At 39.2% G+C, this 23212-nt stretch overlaps 2 protein-coding genes across 6 annotated transcripts in view; one reads left to right on the forward strand and one right to left on the reverse strand.

Annotated features, from left to right (window-relative positions):
- The window catches only part of LOC128687597 (uncharacterized), a 191527-nt gene extending 174167 nt beyond the window's left edge, over positions 1 to 17360 (forward strand). Inside the window, exon 5 of the mRNA XM_070083983.1 lies at positions 17307 to 17360. Coding sequence (XP_069940084.1) covers positions 17307 to 17336 — 30 coding nt within the window. The 3' untranslated portion in view covers positions 17337 to 17360. The remainder of the gene's footprint in view (positions 1 to 17306) is intronic.
- LOC128687596 (uncharacterized) overlaps positions 1 to 23212 on the reverse strand; it is a 213115-nt gene that overhangs the window by 86948 nt on the left and 102955 nt on the right. For all 5 annotated transcript variants that reach the window (XM_070083980.1, XM_053775140.2, XM_053775137.2 and 2 more), the window contains exon 7: positions 17297 to 17356. In XM_070083980.1, the coding sequence (XP_069940081.1) occupies positions 17297 to 17356 (60 nt within the window). The remainder of the gene's footprint in view (positions 1 to 17296; positions 17357 to 23212) is intronic.

The raw sequence follows: 23212 nt of genomic DNA on the forward strand, positions 1-23212 counted from the left end.
GCTGACTCCGCAGTTCAAGGACAAAGCGGAGCGTCAGCCACCAGCCCACCACAACCACAACTACCCGCACAACCAGCCTATGATGTCCAGTATCCACCAGCAAACCGTATCTGGGATTGGCAGCAAAATCCCAATTTTGTTCCCAAGCCCCACCACTTTGATGACTCTGAAAGTGGAATTCTACCAACTTGTTCCCTTGGAAAAACTGCAAATGAACTGGAATTCTTTGAACTATTCTTTGACCAGCCATTGATGGAAACTACTGTCAGGGAAAATAATAAGTATTTTGAGTACACCATGGCAAATACGATCATATTACCACAGTCAAGACTACACCGGTGGAAAGAGACGACTGTTGCAGAAATGTATTTGCTTTTTGCAACAATAATGCTTATGCCTCATGTCTATAAGCATAATATAAAAGCATACTGGTCCACAGATCGGCTAATTTCTACCCCGGTCTTCAGTGAAATCATCCCAGTGAACAGGTTTATCTTACTGTTACGTATGTTGCACTTCTCTGACAAAACCAGGCCTGACAGAAGTGACAGGTTATACAAGATTAGAAATGTTTTTATGCATCTCAAACAAAAGTTCAGCATGTACTTTTATTCATTCAAGAATCTTGTAATTGACGAGTCTTTGATTTTGTTCAAAGGTAGGCTGTCATTCAAGCAGTATATACCGAGCAAGAGGAAATGCTTTGGTATAAAACTGTTTGTACTCTGTGACTGTGACAGTGGCCTGGTATTGGATATTGTTGTATACACGGGAAGTAAAACATTGAAAGATACCAAGATGTTATTGGGTATCTCAGGTGACGTAGTGAAAAGCATGATGGCACCTTATCTTGGTAAGGGGCATACATTATATACCGATAACTGGTACACAAGCCCATTACTCAGTGATTTCTTGCGAGTGAACAAGACAGATGTGTGTGGCACAGAGCGTTCTAATCGTAAACATATGCCCAGGCTCAACGCAGGTGCTCGTGGTGATGATGTGCAGGTGTTTACTGCCGATGACATCATGGCATTACGGTGGCATGACAAACGAGATGTCACATTGTTGACAACCATTCACCGTAATGAAATGCAAGACAATGGCAAAGTTGATCGAGTGACTAATGAATGTATTCAAAAACCAGTGACAGTGATTGATTATACACAAAACATGCGCTTGGTTGACAAATGTGACATGCAGATTGGCTTTGTTGATTGTGTTCGTAAAAGTTACAAGTGGTACATGAAACTTTTCTTCCATCTCATGGACATTTCAATGCTCAATGCATATAATATGTACCAAATGAAGACCAGCAACAGACCACCATATGGTGAATTTTGTTTGTCTGTTGTCAAACAACTCATAATGAAGTACCAGGTAACAACACCTGCTATACAATAAGGTCCTCGAACTCCTCAGGTTATACCCAAGCGTTTGAGGAGGGAAGGTGATCATTTCATAATACAGCTTCCTTCAACTCAGAAGAAATTTGCTCAGAAGAGATGCATCGTCTGTGCACAAACAAAACGACGGCAACAAAGATGCAAAGACACTCGGTTTATGTGTGAGGAATGTAAGGTACCTCTGTGCATGGTGCCTTGTTTCAAGGAGTTCCACAAGCTCCAGCAGTTCTAAAACCATGTCCAGTGATTGTAAATATGTAAATATATGATAGAACATTAGTATTATACAAGATTTGTGCACGATTATTGTAATAAACAACAGTGGTAAACAATAATATGATAACTTTAGTGAAGTTATTGTGTTCAATACAGTGAGTTTATATATATACATTACAGTATATACAGTATTGGTCTCTCAGGCCCCAAATGTTAGTAGGAAAAGAAAAATATTAGAAAAGAAAAGAAAAAAATACAAAAAACGGTAAACAAAGTAATGTGCGTATGTGGAAATCGTCGCTGTTGCCACCACCACGGCATTTGGGGTCAACTTCTCGGCACTGTATCTCGGTAAGTACTGATCAGAAATTTTTTTTTGTCTTATTACCTTCACAAAAATATACTCTCTAATTCTGTAAGAAAAAATAATTTTTTTTTTTTTTTTTCAAAATTTCTTGGACACTGGAGCACCACTTCAGATTTTGGCCTTGGACCCTGAAGGGGTTAAGTTTCCTAGTTGAAATTACCCCTAGACTCTAAAATATATTAAATTAGCTTTAATTCAATACCCTGTTGCCTGAGAGGGAAAAATTTTTAACAGGCCAAAAAAATTCTGAAGTTCTTTATAAACTTCCAAGGAATAAAAAATTCCTCTAAATCCCTTACTCGCGACATTTGCAACAACAGCTTCCTTGATTGCCTTTTTGTTGGCCAAGATAGTAGCGATGGTTGATTGGGGTTTGTTGTACAACCTGGCCAGCTCGGAGACACGTACTCCACTCTCATATTTTGTGATCATCTCTTTCTTCATTTCAATAGTAATTTTCACCTTTTTTACCACAGGGTTGGCACTAGAAGCTTTCTTTGGGCCCATGGTGGCTTATTTAGCAGGTACAAGCACTAAAAACACTGGAATACAAAATAGTATACCGAATGTATGCGTGGGAACGACCTCACTGGCTTGTAAACATTGGCATACTAACTGAAGGCAGGGCAGCTAAGGCACGCTCAGGCCAGATGGACGTGTGGACGCGTTCGGGACAAGTGATGTAAGTCGAGTTTTTGTTCATACATAGGGGGGGGATTTTTTTACGCTGAAACGTTTCGTAAGTCAATTTTATCGTTAGATGAGGCCTTCATAAGTCGGGGGTTCACTGTACAATAATAATATAATAATAATATTATAATAATAATAATAATAATAATAATAATAATAATAATAATACATATAATAATAATACATGTATAATAATAATGTACTATATAATAAATGGCTTCAAAAGGCTGTCACTAGATGGCAGTGTTTACCACAATAATGCTGGAGCAGTTATGGCCGCCTCCACTTGTTACATAATGACACATTTTATTCATTCTAGAGTATATATCAGGTTAGTATGTTATTTATATTGTTTATTATGTCATACTAGATTAACTGTGATAGATAAATAAGCCGAAGAGATGATAGTAGGGAAATTATTGAAGTATTTTATGGTGCCTGGAATTCCACTTGAACGAATTAATTGCATTTCGATTAATTTAAATGAGGAAAACTGACTCTGCAAATGAGCAAATCCAGATGCGAGCAAGGTCACTAAACGGATTAAACTCGTTCGTGGAGGTTCCACTGTATATTTTTAAATGTTTATACAGTAGTGTATTGCATACTGTAATAAACAGAATAGAGGAAATCAGTTCTAATATACATTATTTACGTATGCATACTGGTCAGAAAGCCCGTCGTAAGTCCGAGTCGTCAGTAAACGAGTATGTCGTTAAGTGAGGAGAGGCTGTAATGTCAAAAACAGCAATAAAATGCACTAATGTACTCTAGTGTACACCTAATACTGTACACACAATTCACAGATACAGTACAATAAACAATGAACGAGTTAAAAGTATAACTTACCTCGTGGACTGTGCCCCAAATTTTAAAAGTATGTTATATTAGGATCTATTATATTGAGAGTTTATTGTATTGTAAATTCATAGTAAATACTAAATATATGTAAGTACAGCTGTATATGTATGTATGTATATGTGTGTGAATGTGTGTGTGCATGTGTTTGCAAGCATGCATGCATGTGACTTGTTTTCTGGCTTCTGCAGAATTCACTAAGTAAACTAACTCGTGAAATAATGAAATGTTACAATACCACAGATGGAACAGTACACAAATAACCAGTAGCAGACAAACTTACAATGATGTTTCGGTCTAATTTGGACCATCAACAAATCACACTGTTAATGATTTGTTAATGGTCCAAGTCAGACCAAAATGTTGTCATAAATTTCAGTCTCCTAAATGCAAATTATTTGTGTATTGAATCAAGACTTCCCAAACTCTGAATTTCAGTATTTCTATTAAAATGCCTTAAACAAAAATACAGTAGACCCTCATATTACACGGTAGTTACGTTCCTGAAACTGCCATGTTAGATAAATCCGTGTTATATAAACTGAAGAACTTATGGGAAAAATAGGGTTACACTCCTGGGACCCCCCTAAAAAAAAAAAAAAAACAAACACCTTTTCTTTACACATCCAGATCTTACAAAAATAAAAATGATAATGCTGTTATTGTTACTTAACATTACAAATGCAACAGAAATATTATTTACCTTAAATTCTGGTTGTTGGTGTATGTCAGTGAATGTGATTTTAGTAAGGCTTTTGATAGAGTATTGCACCAGAGACTGTTAAAGAAAGTGGCAGCTCATGGCACTGGAGGAAAAGTGCTGTCATGGATCGAGTCATGGCTCATGAACAGGAAGCAGAGAGCGTGCATAAATGGGGTTAAATCTGAGTGGGGATCTGTAACAAGTGGCATTCCACAGAGATCAGTCTTAGGCCCATTGTTGTTTATATTATATATCAATGACCTTGATGAGGGCAATTACTAGTGATATGAGCAAATTCGCCAATGACACAAAGATAGGTAGGATAATTGATTCAAGCGTAGATGTCACGGAACTTCAGGAGGATTTAGACAAACTCAATTCCTGGTCAGAAAAGTGGCAAATGCAGTTTGATGTAGATAAATGCAAGGTTCTGAAGCTCGGGAATGTCCATAACCCCAGCAATTATAAATTAAATAATGTAGAACTTAGCCAAACAGACTGCAAAAAGGACTTGGGGGCTATGGTAAGCAGGAACCTTAACCCTTTCAGGGTCCAAGGCCAAAATCTGAAGTCACGCACCAGTGTCCAAGAAATTTTGAAAAAAAAAAAAAATTATTTTTTCTTACAGAATTAAAGAGCATATTTTTGTGAAGGTAATAAAACAAAAAAAATTAGAATCTGATCAGTACTTACCGAGATACAGTGCCAAGAAGTTTGTAGAAAATGATGTGGTGGCGGCAACATCGACGAATTCCACATACGCGTATTATATTATTTTGTTGTTTTAGTTGTTTTTTCTTTTCTTTTCCAATTTTTTTCTATTCCTACTAACATTTGGGGCCTGAGAGACCAATACTGTATATAATTTATATACATAAACTCACTGTATTGAACACAATAACCGCACTAAAGTTATTATCATATTATTGTTTACCACTGTTGTTTATTACAATAAACATGCACAAATATTGTATAATACTAATGTTCTATCATATATTTACATATTTACAATCACTGGACATGGTTTTAGAACTGCTGGAGCTTGTGGAACTCCTTGAAACAAGGCACCATGCACAGAGGCACCTTACATTCCTCACACATAAACCGAGTGTCTTTGTGTCTTTGTTGCCGTCGTTTTGTTTGTGCACAGACAATGCATCTCTTCTGAGCAAATTTCTTTTGAGTTGAAGGAAGCTGTATTATGAAATGATCACCTTCTCTTCTCAAACGCTTGGGTATATTGTGATGAATTCGAGGACCATGTTGTATTGCAGGTGTTGTTACCTGGTACTTCATTATGAGTTGTCTGACAACAGACAAACAAAATTCACCATACGGTGGTCTGTTACCAGTCTTTATTTGGTACATATTATATGCATTCAGCATTGAAATGTCCATGAGATGGAAGAAAAGTTTCATGTACCACTTGTAACTCTTACGAACACAGTCAACAAAACCAATCTGCATGTCACACTTGTCAACCAAGCGCATGTTTTGTGTATAATCAATCACTGTCACTGGTTTTCGAATACGTTCATTAGTCACTCGATCAACTTTGCCACTGTCTTGCATTTCATTACGGTGAATGGTTGTCAACAATGTGACATCTCGTTTGTCATGCCACCGTAATGCCATGATGTCATTGGCAGTAAACACCTGCACGTCATCACCACGAACACCTGCGTTGAGCCTGGGCATATGTTTACGATTAGAACGCACTGTGCCACACACATCTGTCTTGTTCACTCGCATGAAATCACTGAGTAATGGGCTTGTGTACCAGTTATCGGTATATAATGTATGGCCCTTACCAAGATAAGGTGCCATCATGTTTCTCACTACGTCACCTGATATACCCAATAACATCTTGGTATCTTTCAATGTTTTACTACCCGTGTATACAACAATATCCAACACCAGGCCACTGTCACAATCACAGAGTACAAACAATTTTATACCAAAGCGGTTCCTCTTGCTCGGTATATACTGCTTGAATGACAGTCTACCTTTGAACAAAATCAAAGACTCGTCAATTACAAGATTCTTGAATGGATAAAAGTACAGTGGACCCCCGCATAACGATGGCATCGCATAGCGATTTTTCCGCATAACGATTACTTTTATCGCAAAATTTTTGCCGCGCATACCGATTAAAAACCCGCATACCGATTTTCGTCCGAGACGCGTCCAATGTGCCCTCAGCCAGCCTCACATGTGCCGCTCCGTCCCATTGTTTACCAGCCAGCCTCCGCGGTAACATCCAAGCATACACTCGGAATATTTCGTATTATTACAGTATTTTCGGTGCTGTTTCTGGAAAATAAGTGACCATGGGCCCCAAGAAAGCTTCTAGTGCCAACCCTACACCTCAAAGGGTAAGAATTACTATAGAGATGAAGAAAGAGATAATTGATAAGTATGAAAGTGGAGTGCGTATAGCCGACCTAGTCAAGCTGTACAAGAAACCCCAATCAACCATCGCTACTATTGTGGGCACCAGAAAGACAATCAAGGAAGCTGTTCTTGCCAAAGGTTCAACTGTGTTTTCGAAACAAAGATCGCAATTGATGGAAGATGTTGAGAGACTCTTATTGGTGTGGATAAATGAAAAACAGATAGCAGGAGATAGCGTCTCTCAAGCGATCATATGTGAAAAGGCTAGGAAGTTGCATGAGGATTTAATTAAAAAAATGCCTGCAACTAGTGATGATGTGAGTGAATTTAAGGCCAGCAAAGGTTGGTTTGAGAGATTTAAGAAGCGTAGTGGCATCCATAGTGTGATAAGGCATGGTGAGGCTGCCAGTTCGGACCACAAAGCGGCTGAAAAATATGTGCAGGAATTCAAGGAGTACATAGAAACTGAAGGACTGAAACCTGAACAAGTGTTTAATTGTGATGAAACAGGCCTGTTCTGGAAGAAAATGCCAAGCAGGACCTACATTACTCAGGAGGAAAAGGCACTCCCAGGACATAAGCCTATGAAAGACAGGCTTACTTTGTTGATGTGTGCCAATGCTACTGGTGATTGCAAAGTGAAGCCTTTATTAGTGTATCACTCTGAAACTCCCAGAGCGTTCAGGCAAAAGAATGTCCTCAAGGATAATTTGTGTGTGCTGTGGAGGGCAAACAGTAAGGCATGGGTCACTAGGGAATTTTTCTATAACTGGTTACACCATGCATTTGCCCCCAATGTGAAAGATTACCTAACTGAAAAGAAATTAGAACTTAAGTGCCTCCTGGTGTTAGACAATGCCCCTGGTCATCCTACAGACGTGGCAGAGCGACTTTATGGGGACATGAGCTTCATTAAGGTGAAGTTTTTGCCTCCTAATACCACTCCTCTCCTGCAGCCCATGGACCAGCAGGTTATTTCCAACTTCAAGAAACTGTACACAAAAGCTCTGTTTGAAAGGTGCTTTGTAATGACCTCAGAAACTCAACTGACTCTAAGAGAGTTTTGGAGAGATCACTTTAATATCCTCAATTGTGTAAACCTTATAGGTAAGGCTTGGGAGGAAGTGACAAAGAGGACCTTGAACTCTGCTTGGAAGAAACTGTGGCCAGAATGTGTAGACAAAAGGGATTTTGAAGGGTTTGAGGCTAACCCTGAGAATCCTGTGCCAGTTGAGGAATCCATTGTGGCATTGGGAAAGTCCTTGGGGTTGGAGGTTAGTGGGGAGGATGTGGAAGAGTTGGTGGAGGAGGACAATGAAGAACTAACCACTGATGAGCTGATAGATCAACTTCAAGAGCAAGAGGCCAGACCTGAGGAAACTGGTTCAGAGGAGGGGAGAGAGAAATTGAAGAAGTTGCCTACTACAAAGATAAAGGAAATCTGTGCTAAGTGGCTTGAAGTGCAAACCTTCATGGATGAAAATCACCCTCACACAGCTATTGCAAGCCGTGCTGGTGATTATTACACTGACAATGTTGTGAAACACTTTAGGCAAGTCATAAAGGAACGAGAGGTACAGGCCACTATGGACAGATATCTTGTGCGAAAGAAGTCCAGTGACTCTGAAGCTGGCCCTAGTGGCATTAAAAGAAGAAGGGAAGTAACCCCAGAAAAGGACTTACTACCTCAAGTCCTAATGGAAGGGGATTCCCCTTCTAAACACTAACACACTCTCTCCCCTCCTCCCATCCCATCAATCATCACCAGATCTTCAATAAAAGTAAGTGTCATTTAATTGTGCATGCCTTTTTCAGTTTGTGTGTATTAAAATTAACATTTCATGTGGTAAAAAAAATTTTTTTTCATACTTTTGGGCGTCTTGCACGGATTAATTTTATTTCCATTATTTCTTATGGGGAAAATTCATTCGCATAACGATTATTTCGCATAACGATGAGCCCTCTTGCACGGATTAAAATCGTTAACCGGGGGTCCACTGTATATCCTGAACTTTTGTTTGAGATACATGAAAACATTTCTAATCTTGTATAACCTGTCACTTCTGTCAGGCCTGGTTTTGTCAGAGAAGTGCAACATACGTAACAGTAAGATAAACCTGTTCACTGGTATTATTTCACTGAAGGATGGGGTACAAATTAGCCGATCTGTGGACCAGTATGCTTTTATATTATGCTTATAGACGTGAGGCATAAGCATTATTGTTGCAAAAAGCAAATACATTTCTGCAACAGTCGTCTCTTTCCACCTGTGTAGTCTTGACTGTGGTGATAAGATCGTATTTGCCATGGTGTACTGAAAATACTTATTACTTTCCCTGACAATAGTTTCCATCAATGGCTGGTCAAAGAATAATTCAAAGAATTCCAGTTCATTGGCCGTGGTTCCAAGGGGACAGGTAGGTAGAATTCCACTTTGCGAGTCATCAAAGTGGTGAGGGCTGGGAACAAAATTGGGATTTTGCTGCCAATCCCAGATACGGTTTGCTGGTGGATACTGGACATCATAGGCTGGTTGTACGGGTGGTTGTGGTTGTGGCGGGCTGGTGGGTGACGCTCCGCTTTGTCCTTGAACTGACGAGTCAGCAGCGTGGGTTCCCGCGTGGCGCAGCGAGTCACGCATGGCGGTGCCACTACCACCACCAGCCCCACTAACACCATCCACTGATGTCTGTGGCCCATCCATGCCAAGTGTAGCCACATCATCCTCACTATCACTACCTAAAACGGGTGTAGGGCCACGGGATGTACTCCGGGATGTACTACGGGATGTACTCTGTCCCCTGGGCACAGCATAGGGTACACTACCCGAGCGCATGCGGCGGCGAACATACCGACGCTTCACTGGTGAATATGTTTCCTCACTATCACTACTCGAACGATCGTCGAGCGCAATAAAATCACAATCCACGTCAGAATCATCGTCATTACTGAAGTCAGAGGCCAGGCCACGGGAAAATATTAGTTTTCTCTTACGTTTAGGAACACCCGACCGTGAGTCACGAGTGCCCACACCAGAGGTAGAAGGTCGAGGATCGTCGGGGTTTTCTGCACTATTATCGATATCCTGGTCATTATTTTCGGTCACTAACTTATCAAAGCCATAGAATTCGTCTTCATTTCCACTTCCATCAGTGTCAGAACTATCAGACAGGAAGAGGAGAGTCCCAATTTTCCGGGGAGTGAGAGCTGACTTGCGACGAGACATGGTGAACAAGGGTGACTGAGCCGGCGTTCCCACAATGCTATGCAGGCGCCTAGATTTTTTGTTTACAGCGCACACCCACGGTGCAGACCCGTTCTCTCATATGTAGGCCTATGAGTGCTTTTGCGCTAAATTTGACGGCGCTAGAATTTTGGCATAGATCTACGGTTTGGACACTCACCGACCAGCCGTAGATCTACGGGACGGACCCTGAAAGGGTTAAACCAAGACAGCAGTGTGTACATGTGCATAATAAGGTAAATAGATTACTGGGATTTATATCAAAAAGTGTAAACAACAGAAGTCTAGAGGTTATACTACAGCTTTATACATCATTAGTAAGGCCACACCTAGATTACGCAGCTCAGTTTTAGTCTCCATATTACAGAATAGATATAAATTTGTAAGAAAACATTCAGTGTAAAATGACTAAATTAATACATACCATTAGAAATTTTCTATACGAAGAAAGATTGAAGTCCCTTAACCCTTTGGGGGTTTCGGTCATACTAGTACGGCTTACGCCCCAGGGTTTTTGACGTACTAGTATGCCTAAATTCTAGTGCCCTCAAATCTAGTGAAAGCTGGTAGGCCTACATATGAAAGAATGAGTCTATGTGGGGTCAGTGTGTGGAATATAAAAAAAATCCTGCGGCACACAGTGTGTAATGAGAAAAAAAACTTTGACCGTGTTTTTGGAATAAAACAGCGACGTTGCACTGTATTTTCATATGATATTTATTGTTATATTCTAGTTTTATTGGTAACATTTTATAGAATGGAAGACATATTACAGAAATTGAGATGATTTTGACTGGTTTTACAATGAAAAGTACATTGAAATTGAGCTCAAAGTAGCAGAAATGTTCGATTTTTACCAAAGTTCAAAAGTAAACAAATCATGCCAAGCGTCCAATACACGTCAACTGGTGAGTCTAATATTCTTTGACAAGTGTGCCAATATTATTTATACCATTTCTACACTAATGCAGTAGTCTGCATAACAGTAAATCTTCTATTTTTTGTAAGAATAAAAATTCAAAGTGGAAAGCCAAAGAAATATAAGAGGGGCCTGGGGATGTGACTAACGAACAGAGAACTTGTTATTTTAGTGCCAGGAATGTCTTTCTTGTTTATTCTGGACCCTATTCAGAAATGGGCATCTTTTGAAATTTGTGTGAAATTGGCAAAATTGCTAAATTCTGACCCCTTTATTGCATAGTTGAAATCGGTAAATAGGTGGTTTCTTGTACTCATTCGATAGACAAAATGGAGTTCTAGCAAAATAGTTATGATTTTTGTCGACTAGTACATTGCAATTGGCCGAAAATAGGGCTCAAAGTGGGCAAAATCGCCGATGCGTAAACATCGTCGAGACCGCTAACTTCGCGAGAGCATAATTCCGTAAGTTTTCCATCAAGTTTCATACTTTTTGTGTCATTATGATCGGGAAAAGATTCTCTATCTTTTCATAAGAAAAAATATTTTTTTTTTTTAAATTTTGGCAACCCTGAGAACAAGTCTCTGAGAGGGCCTGGCGACCCCCAAAGGGTTAAATTACATTCACTTGTAAGACGAAGAATGAGGGAAGACATGATCGAAGTGTATAAGTGGAAGATGGGTATTAACAAAGGGGATATAAATAAGGTTTTGAGGATATCCCTGCAAGAGAGAACCCGTGAAAATGGATTCAAATTAGATAAGTTCAGATTTCGAAAGGTCATAGGAAAGTACTGGTTTGGAAATAGGGTAGTTTGTGAGTGGAACGGTCTGCCTAGTAGGGTTATCGAAGCCAAAACCTTAGGTAATTTCAAATTTAGGTTGGATAAATACACGAGTGAGAGGGGTTGGATTTGAGTGGGACTTACACGTGAGAAAATAGAATTATCAGAGCTTATTGCTTGGGTAGTGTTTATTCTGTTAGTGGGTTGAATTTGTGAAGGACCTGCCTAGTATGGGCCAACAGGTCTATTGCAGTGTTCCCTTTTTCTTATGCAGAGAGAGTGGAGATGCATGGTGTGGCCCTACTAGGCTGAGGTGGATGGTTGTTGATTGTCAGCAGTAGAAGATGGATTAGGTTCTGGTAATGAAGTCAATGTTTGTATTGGGGTGTGCATAAATTCTGTAATGGATCTCTGGCTTCTTTTACCCTGCAGTACACTATACATTATTCCAAAAGCTTGGTACTGCCAGGTTGGAGTCAGAGTCCACTGATGCAACTACAGGTCTTCCATCACAAATTCAGCATCATTGGGACCTGTAGTGTGCCAGATTACTGAGTTTACTGGATTACAGAGTGGTTAGGTTAGAATACAGTTAATAAACTTAACCAACTTTACTTACACAAGAAAGTTCATTGAACATCGGCAAAAATCAAACATTTCCGCTACTTTGAGCTCAATTTCAAGGTACTTTTTGTCGTGAATGCAATCAAAATCTTATCTGTTTCTGCAATATATCTTCCATTCTATCAAATGAGACCAAAAAAAAGAGAATACAACCATAAAAACCATACGAAAATATACCGCTAAGGGGCAGCTAATGGCTAAGAAATGCACTCCATTATTTAAGGTCTGATTTCTTTCATTTTTGGTGTATGTTAAGAAGTGTCTTTCCATTACACATTGTTCATGTTTCAATAAGATAGCCCAACAAACAACTGAGAAAAATAAATATTTACCAAAAATCATATATGGCAAGCCCAAGCCAGGTACTAGAAATAAATCACTTTGTCTGACTTTTTTGGGTTATCCTAGATTCTCTACACATATGCTGCTGTGTATGATAATCTATGTAGAGAAAATATCTTTTTTGTTTCAGTTTTATGGTGCACTACGAGTATATATCAAAGTTAGCCCTGTGCTATACTCCGTTTTCTCTAATATAAGCCCCCAAGACAGGGATAGGAGAATGGTACTTGTATCCCATGTCCTCTTCATACCTCCATCGAACTGCTCAGTATTATGCCAAATACAGTCAACCCTCAACTAACGGCAGCATTGAGTAACGGCAATTTCGTCTAACGGCGCTTTTTGCCATAGAAAAATTGCCTTAACCAACGACAAAAAACTTAACCAACAACGTTTGTCCGGAATGTGTCAATGTGCCCAGAGCGCGGCCTGAGCAGACCCAGCCACTCCAAGAGTCAGTGTGCCATTGTTTACTAGCTGTTGCAGTCGGTTTCCATGTGTGCCTCCCATACATTTTGGATAATTCCACTATTTCTAGTGCTTGTAACCACTAAATAAGCCACCATGGGTCCCAAGAAAGCTTCTAGTACCAAGCCTGTGTTAAAAAGGGTGAGAATTACGATGGAAATGAAGTCCTTCTGGAATGGGATTCTCCTTCCAAGCAATAGACAATTCTGAATTTCCCCTGCTGCTGGCACATCACTCATCAACAACTCTACAATAAAGATAAGTGGCATTTAATTATTGCTTATTTTGCATGTCCCATTCCTTTCCATATAAGGAAATGTATATTTCATGTAAAAAAAAAAAATTCAGACTCTGGGGAGTCAGTAACGGATTAATTCTATTTCCATTATTTCTTATGGGGAAAATTAACTCGACCAACGGCAAGCCTTCTGGAACGGATTAATGCCGTTGGTTGAGGGGTCCACTGTATTCTTCATTCTGGAGTATTTAACATGTTTTTATGTTATTTATATTGTTTATTATGTCATATTAGATCAATTGTGATAGGTAAATAATAAGCCGTAGTGTTGATATTAGTGTAATAATAAAGCATATTCCCCTGCATCACAAGACTGAGCTCATGGCAACCAACAGTGGCTTCAAAGCCACCTTATCTTTTATAGACGATGTACTGTGTATGTGCTTTACACAACGAGAAGCATTTCTTTTATTCGGTGAAACCATGGCTAGGGCTAAAAGCAGGTTATAACAATAAATGGAGAAAAACAAATTGGAATGACTTACGCAGCAAGTAGCGCCACCAAACAGTACCAGCAGGTTGGTGTGGCAACCCTGGAAATTTGAAATTATGCTAGCCAAAATTAGTGCTGAATAATTGATGGAACCAGATGTCTGATTGCCGGATTTGTGATGGCGGACCTGTAGCAGTTTTTTCATTACTTTTATTGTGTAGTTACACTTCAATGACTTTACTCCCTGATCCAGTGGTTGTATTAACGATGTTGTATTTGGAGGTAAAAATACAACTTTTACATGGGGGGGTCACATCCAGCAAAACTTCTGGATGAGTACGGGAATTATCAATAATGAAGAGCCTTGACTGCAAGGTTCTTGCTGTGCAGGTGAAACTTGACTTCAGGAATAAAGCAATGCTTAAACCAATCAATAGATATTTCCTCTGTCATCCATGCTGACTGGCTTGACCTCCAAATTACTGGTAAGGCATTTTTATCTACACTTTTCAAAGCACGAGGATTCTTAGAGCAGTAAATAACCATGGGCTTACACTTGAAATCACCTGACACATTACCGTAAAGGAGCAAGGTAAAGCAATCCTTTGCTGCCTTGAAGCCTGGTGCAGCCCCACAGAGACAGTGGTCTCACCCACAGCCAGGAAGCAGCCTGAGCTAGGGAAATATCCCGCAGGTGACACTGCAATCTTTTCCCCTCCCACAAACTGAACAGTGTTAAGTTAATTTTACAAAGTGTTGTATAAAATTATGCTGCAATTTTTCAATAGTGTAATAACCAAAACGTGCCAAATAAATCTGTAATATATGGGTCTACTGTACTATATGCAGCTCATGCAGAATACATTTTGCAAGTAATCAAGAGGTGGGGCTAAGAGTTGAAATTAGACCCCTTATAACCACAACTTGGCAAGTACAGTGGACCCTCGACCAACGATGGCATTGTATAACGTTAAATCCAACTAGCGATACATTTTAACGCAAAAATTTTGCCTCGACTAGCGCCAAAAAACTCAACCAACGCGATTTGTTCCATTCGAGATGCATCCACGTGTGGCCTGAGTGCGCCTCACTTGTCCCGTGGGTGCCAATGTTTACAAGCCAGCCACTGCAGTCGCATCTAAACATACAATCGGAACATTTCATATTATCACAGTTTTTAGTGGTTGCACCTGCGAAATAAGTCACCATGGGCCCCAAGAAAACTTTTAGTGCCAACCCTGTGATAAAAAGGCTGAGAATTAGTATGGAAATTAAGAGCCCCAAGAAAGCTTTTAGTGCCAACCCTGTGATAAAAAGGCTGAGAATTAGTATGGAAATTAAGAAAGATTTTGAAGGGTTTGGGGCTAACCCTGAGACGCCTATGCCAGTTGTGGAATCCATTGTGCCTACTTCAAAGATTAAGGAAATGTGTGCAAAGTGGGTTGAACTGCAAACCTTTATGGATGAAAATCACCCTAACACAGCTATTGCAAGACGTGCTGGTGACTATTACAATGACAATGTTATGGCCCATTTTAGACAAATCTTAAAGGAACGGGAGGTACAGAGCTCTATAAACAGATATGTTGTGCGACAGAGGTCCAGTGACACTCAAGCTGGTCCTAGTGGCATTAAAAGAAGAATGGAAGTAACCCCGGAAAAGGACTTGACACCTCAAGTCCTAATGGAAGGGGATTCTCCTAAACACTAACACCATCCACACTCTCCCCTCCTCCCATCCCATCAATCATCACCAGATCTTCAATAAAGGTAAGTGTCATGTAATTGTACATGTCTTCTTCAGTTTGTGTGTATTAAAATTAATATTTCATGTGGTAAAAATATTTTTTTTCAATACTTTGGGGTGTCAGGAACGGATTAATTTGATTTCCATTATTTCTTATGGGGAAAATTAACTCGGCTAACGATAATTTCGACTAACGATGAGCTCTCAGGAACAGATTAATATCGTTGGTCGAGGGTCCACTGTATAATGTTAGTGAGTATATTAAACTTGTTGTTCATTTTTTAACCTGTCTTCCTAACTCTACTGCTGGCTATGTATTACAATACTGTATATATATTATACCTCAAGCCAAATCCTCTATACATATTCACTATTTGATTACGTATACAGTGGACCCTTGACCAACGATGGCATCGTCTAACGTTAAATCCGACTAGCGATACATTTTAATGCAAAAATTTTGCCTCAACTAGCGCTAAAAAACTCGACCAACATGATTCGTTCTGTTCGAGACGCGTCCACTTGTGGCCAGTGTTTACAAGCCAGCCAGCCACCGCGGTCCCATCCAAACATACAATCAGAACATTTCATATTATCACAGCGTTTTTAGTGATTGCACCTGCAAAGTAAGTCACCATGGACCCCAAGAAAGCTTCTAGTGCCAACCCTACAGCAAAAAGGGTGAGAATTACTATGGATATGAAGAAAGAGATCATTGCTAAGGGGTTGGAGGTTAGTGGGGAGGATGTGGAAGAGTTGGTGGAGGACGACAATGATGAACTAACCACTGATGAACTGCAAGATCATCTTCAACAGCAAGAGGCCAGACCTGAGAAAACTACTCCGGAGGAGGGGATAGAGAAATTGAGGAAGTTGCCTACTTCAAAGATTAAGGAAATGTGTGCAATGTGGCTTAAAGTGCAAACCTTTTTTGATGAAAATCACCCTGACACAGCTACTGCAAGCCGTGTTGGCAACCTGTACACTGACAATGTTATGGCCCATTTTAGGAAAGTCTTAAAGGAACTGGAGGTACAGAGCTCTATAGACAGATATGTTGTGTGACAGAGGTCCAGTGACTCTCAAGTAGGTCCTAGTGGCATTAAAAGAAGAAGGGAAGTAACCCCGGAAAAGGACTTGACACCTCAAGTCCTAATGGAAGGGTATTCCCCTTCTAAACACTAACATCATTCACACACTCCCCTCCTCCCATCCCATCAATTTTCACCAGATCTTCAATAAAGGTAAGTGTCATGTAATTGTACATGTCTTCTTCAGTTTGTATGTATTAAAATTAATATTTCATGTGGTAAAATTTTTTTTTTTCAATACTTTGGGGTGTCAGGAACGGATTAATTTGATTTCCATTATTTCTTATCGGGAAAATTAGCTCGACTAACGATAATTTTGACTAACGATGAGCTCGCAGGAACGTATTAATATCATTGGTCGAGGGTCCACTGTATTAGGTTAATACTGATTAACCAAACTGAGCTAATTCTAACATACATTAATATCAATGCATGTAATATAATATATGAAGGTAAAACTTTGTTCTGATGACCCAACAAAAAGCATTAAGCTGCAGAGAAGACTGAGGAAGCAAACATAATATGTGTACATACCACAAATTCAGTGTTACTTTCACTTTTTCCAAAAAATTTCATGGTAAATAACTGATATTTATTCAGGAGGATGGGTTGTAGGGTTAAATGGTCTCTTAAATTATGATACTTGTTGCCAAATGAAGCAATAACAATAAGCTTCAAAAGTGAAGGTGGAGTATACTAATAAAAAGTTTACCTGTCCACAGTGGCAAGGTGGGCTTCTCCTCTCCACTTGAGCACTCGGTAAGCGTCACTCCTGAAAGGACAACAGAAGAGCTAGGCTACGCAGTAATTCTACAGCTACATCAATGCCACTTACCCCACTAAATACATAGCAATATTTCTGTGTAATTAGCAACTTAAGTATATAAAAAAACGACCAAGATTTTTCTGAAGTGTCATTTTCTTAAAAACTTAAATAAATTATCCAAACTTGATAGAAAATCCTATTTTGATAACTGAAACATTCTGCAGATTTTTAATGTTCCAATTACAGTATGTAATTTAATCTCAACAATGAAGACAAAATTTGATTTGCTATGTAAATTTGGACTTTCAACACACCGGCATACAGAATCATGACTGTAAAACAATACTCATCATGGTGCTATAACATATAAATGTTAGGTTTTCAAATTTTCATGAACATGTAAATAATGCAATAATAATTTTGCTCCATGTAAACATCAGCAGAGTAAAAATTATATACAACAACTAATGACTGAATGAATGAAGTGAGAATTGAAGAGCATTTTGCCTTATAAGAACACTCAGCAATCATGACAAAAAAGTAAACATGAGCCGACACAAGGACAATAGAGGCAAAATTGTGTAACAAAAATAAAATTAATAGTATGAGCAAACAAGCAACACATAATAATATCCTGTGGATACCAGAACTAAGGTACTAATACAAGAGAATAAAAGGGAATACATCCACAACATAAAGTGAGTAAAAAAAAAAATTGCAGTCCAAACCATATCCAGGAACTGATCCAAGCCAAAGGCTATGCCCCACCAAGGAGACATCAGCAATGATAGCAGAAGAGGGATTGGTGAGAAAACAGTGGTAGCATTGAAAGCATCAGCAGCAGCAGTGGCATCAGCAGCGATGGAATTAATCCACATATCAAAGCCCAAGAATTATCCAAAAGCCATTTCACATCAGAGGCCACAAGGCATTCAGGTGCCAGTGGTGGTATCATAAGGCCATGATCTATAATCTGACCCAAATCACAGGCAATAAACAACAGCAAAGTTTTATACAAAGGAGATTTTCAATGTAAGGCTGAAAAAAAGGCAGAGATTCCTGGGTTCTTGATCAGGCAAAGCTGCTCAAACCTCACCACATGGTAAGGTGACTCCTGGGTCTGGAGTTGAAAAAAATAAATAAATGAAAGATCCACCTTAACAAAAGTACTGAACAGTCTGAAACAAACAGCTGAACCCACACTTTAACTGACAAACACCTTGTGAGAACCAGTTATAGAAAGGGTTCTGGAAAAGATGAGATAAGCTTCCAGCTGATTTGAAGGAAAAAGTACAGTACGTATAACTTTAGGAAATCTCTATACTGTACTGGATTATACTAATTTTCTTAAAATTATACTGAATTTTACTCACAAAATTATAACACGATTACAAACAACCCACAGAAAGAACGGGAGTTTAAGCCATGGTAAGCCAGTGCAAGATTCATCTGTAAAAACTTGCACTGTGGTCACAGTGTGGCTCATGCCAACTTTCCAAGGGTACTGAAACTGAAACATGCCTTGACTGAGCGAATTTTATTAGGCTGACATGGTACAGAGGTTAATGCACTGGCCTGCTAGCATTAAGATTGGCTCACTTTGAGTTTGTACCCATCCATTCTGTGGGTTTACTAAAAATTGCAAGACCTTGGTGTAAACTAATAATTGCAGAGTAAAACAAGAACCACTGTCATTATTATTTCTCAATCCAGTTGGATGCCTATCATGCAAGAAATGGTGAAAAATATACCTAGGATATCTCCAGATAATCATGCAAATGTAATTACCTTAAGAACTTAAAAAAATAATTTATGATGCTGTATTCCAATCCTCAAATATGCTTCACCATGTGCAGCTCACACCTAGTCAAGGAATTAAAGAAAATCAATAAAGTTTAGAAGTTTACCAGCAGACTTATCCCAGACCACAGACAAGAGTTACAAGGAAAAGCTAACACAGCTAAACCACATATGTATAACTTAAGAAGCAAAAATGTTAAGGGGAAAATATGATCATGACATACACAATACTCAGGGATATTAACATTATGGTATAAACCTTGGTAATAAATACCAACAAGTTGGTTTAGAAAGACACGTAAGCAAACACTATGACATATTTATTAGAAAACGTTTCGGTCCTGGGACCATGATCACTTCTAACATACAGAGGTAGAAAGACATTATATATATAGGCGGAGAGTGAGGTGTGACGCACGTGACCTGAGGAATGTCATAAGAACATAAGAACATAAGAATGGAGGAACACTGTAGAAGGCCTACTGGCCCATGCGAGGCAGGTCCTTATCAAAACAACCTCTGCCTATGATGAGGACGGGTAGACGATGAAATCATGTAACTCCTGTGTTGTTGGGTTGGTGGTGCTTAAGTATCATGTATGCCAATGTTTTTGAAATTTTGTAGTTTCCAGTGTTGCGTTCTATAGTGTCGGTGACGGCGATTAGCGAGGCTTCTAGGCACCGTCGGTGTCTGAGGTCTGGTTTGGTGAGAACGAGTTGTGCCTCATTCCAGTTCATCAAATGTCCCGTGGAGTCTCTGTGGAGGACACAGGCGTACCTTACATCATCTCTGTTAGAGGCATTTCGATGCTCATTCAGGCGGACTGCAAGATCTCTGCCTGTCTCGCCTACATATTTCTTGGGACAGAACCCACAGGGGATAGTGTAGACGCCTGCTGTAGAAGTTAGAGGTGTGGGGCTGCTTTTTGTAGTGAGGTCTTTGATAGATGATGTGTTTATGGTGGAAACGTTGATGTTACTCATAGCAAGTGCCCGGCGAGTATTCGTGGCAACATCACCACATGGGAGTACTATGAACTGCTTAAGGGGCTGTTCCATGGGCGGTTTGTTGAGGATAGCTTGTGCCTTGGGTTCTGTCCCAAGAAATATGTAGGCGAGACAGGCAGAGATCTTGTAGTCCGCCTGAATGAGCATCGAAATGCCTCTAACAGAGACGATGTAAGGTACGTCTGTGTCCTCCACAGAGACTCCATGGGACGTTTGATGAACTGGAATGAGGCACAACTCGTTCTCACCGAACCAGACCTCAGACGCCGATGGTGCCTAGAAGCCTCGCTAATCGCCGTCACCGACACTATAGAACGCAACACTGGAAACTACAAAATTTCAAAAACATTGGTATACATGATACTTAAGCACCACCAACCCAACAACACAGGAGTCACATGATTTCATCGTCTACCCGTCCTCATCATAGGCAGAGGTTGTTTTGATAAGGACCTGCCTTGCATGGGCCAGTAGGCCTTCTACAGTGTTCCTCCATTCTTATGTTCTTATGACATTCCTCAGGTCACGTGCGCCACACCTCACTCTCCGCCTATATATATAATGTCTTTCTACCTCTGTATGTTAGAAGTGATCAAGGTCCCAGGACCGAAACGTTTTCTAATAAATATGTCATAGTGTTTGCTTACATGTCTTTCTAAACCATATTAACATTATACACAAGGGTAGACTGTGTGATTTGGAAGGGACCAGAACAGTGGAACACTGGTGGAAGCTTATCACCCAGATAACATGTTACTTTTTTATTGCAAGTAGAGTAAAAAAAGTGGAAAAAGTAAGTAAAAAGGGGTACTCCAAGGAAACTTAGTACAGGCACATGGATTCAGAAGCACAGTGGTACAGTACCACAGTAATTGAGGGATTAGGCACCTACTGTACCAAATGATTTAAAGTTGAGAGGCCAGATGAATTCTGACCACCACATATACAGCTAGGCAAGTATATTCTCACACATGCATTGTGTAAAATATTTATCTAAGATGCCTGTTCATGTCCACTTTCTAAAATTTATTTATTTAAATTAGAATGAGGAATGTTTCCCTCTACTTTCTAGATGCACTTCAGGTAAGGTATTACAGTCACACTATCTGCTTGCCAATGTAGGAAGTAAACAGTAAGTCCAAAAGCCAATATACATAATTACTTAAGCCTATATTATATACTTTGCTAACAACAAACTCACTTATAATTTATAACTTACTACAACAAAAGCATTAATAGAATAAATGGCTAAATATTTCAAATTTAAAAACATATAAATGTTTTACTAAATTGGTTTATAAGATAGGCAGCAGCAAAGTCACATTCGTCCATTAATTAGTGCAGGTTCAGAGGAAAAAGAAAAACAAAAGATATCTCCTCAAGTGCTTCTTAACAGACTGGAGATCAGAGGTGTCAGGGAACACACAGGTTGGTAGTTTGTTTTACAAATGGCTGTATAATGGAAAAGGGAGGCAATATGGAAAATATAATTATTATATTTATGAGTAAGCACTAAACAGGCAAAGGTCATACAGCACCTAGAGAATAGGCAGTAATCAGGTGTGATCCACTGAAGGGAAAGGTAGTTCTAATTCCTTGAATCAAGAACCCTTTACCAGCATCAAGGCACTTCCCTTGAAGAAAATGCTACTAGAGTTCAGAGATAGAGGGTAAATCAATATATAGTTTGTAAAGCCATACAATCTTAAGACTGAAATACATTTAGTGTTATGGCAGGGGAAAATGGACCTTACTGTACCTGTACTGGTGATCAGATACAGATTTAGATCATTGTTAATAAAAATTTTCATGTCTAATTATTTTAAGATAATGGAACTGAAAGCAATAAGACAACAGCTACTAGGATAACCCTTCTTTGACAGGTTGAACCGATGCATGTTTACTATAAAAAAAAATGGGTGGAAACAAATATACAAGTCTCTGTACACTTGCTTACACTGTTTACCAAGCAGTAAATAGTACCTGGATATCAAAGAAGTTAAACACATTTATCATCACTCATTTCACAGCTGCCTGAAATTTTCAGAAGAGCACAGACATCACAATTCCAGTGATCTAAATACATCCTTATCAATTGTGCAAAGTGCAGGCACTGTACTTTCATAACTCAAGTGTGGACAACTGGTTTCCCTAAATCTCTTAATAGATGTTAAATTGCTTACACGAGCATGTCCTATACTCACACACTCTCACTAATATATTCACACTCATATACTCAAGCCTGTCCTTCACGCCATTTCAAAAACCTCTCCTCCAGTCTCTGAACTATATATTTCATTCCAGGACTTTGTCTTTCAATAATCCCTAACATGGCAGCTCCACCAATTCCTCATTTATATGCTGTCTACATGACCCAAACTTACCAATGCCTATAGCTACAAGCACCTTTACTTATGAACATGGCACTTAGAAACCAAAGAAACTAATATAACCACTGATATGCAGTATGAGCATGTGTGAATGATAACAATAATTTGTATAATTGTTTCTATATTATTATTTTCATATGGAACTGGTAAATCCACAGGGATCATACTGTGCCTGGAAATGAGAGGAAAAGAGATTTCATCCAAGGAAGGGAAGAGTAGCTAAAATTCCTCAGATCAAAAGCACTTCATTAGGAAGAAGTTCTGTTGACAAGAGAAGTTAATAAAGGAATATGACATCTTTCTACATTCTTAAAACATATACAAGTAGATCCTCCAACTGTAACATAACAGGTTGCAATGATGTATAATTTAACATAAAGGCATGTAGTAGAACATATACTGTGCTACAATACTTACTAAGATATCTTCCTGAAACCTTAAACACTGAATAAGACACAAAGGTACAAAATAGGGAACACATATGCAAAGAGCCGAACACTCAAGTTTCATGTGAGCTTCATTACTCTGCTTTATATAAGAGAGGACTTATAAAGGCAAGCTTTCCGTGTTTTATTAATAAAGGTGAAGCAAAAACATCATTTGAAATTCCCGAAGATAAAAACGAACTGCTGTATTTTGAAAGGACATGCTGAAGAAACGTAAAG

The sequence above is a fragment of the Cherax quadricarinatus genome, chromosome 11 (genome assembly GCF_038502225.1).
Source record: "Cherax quadricarinatus isolate ZL_2023a chromosome 11, ASM3850222v1, whole genome shotgun sequence".
NCBI lineage: Eukaryota > Metazoa > Arthropoda > Malacostraca > Decapoda > Parastacidae > Cherax > Cherax quadricarinatus.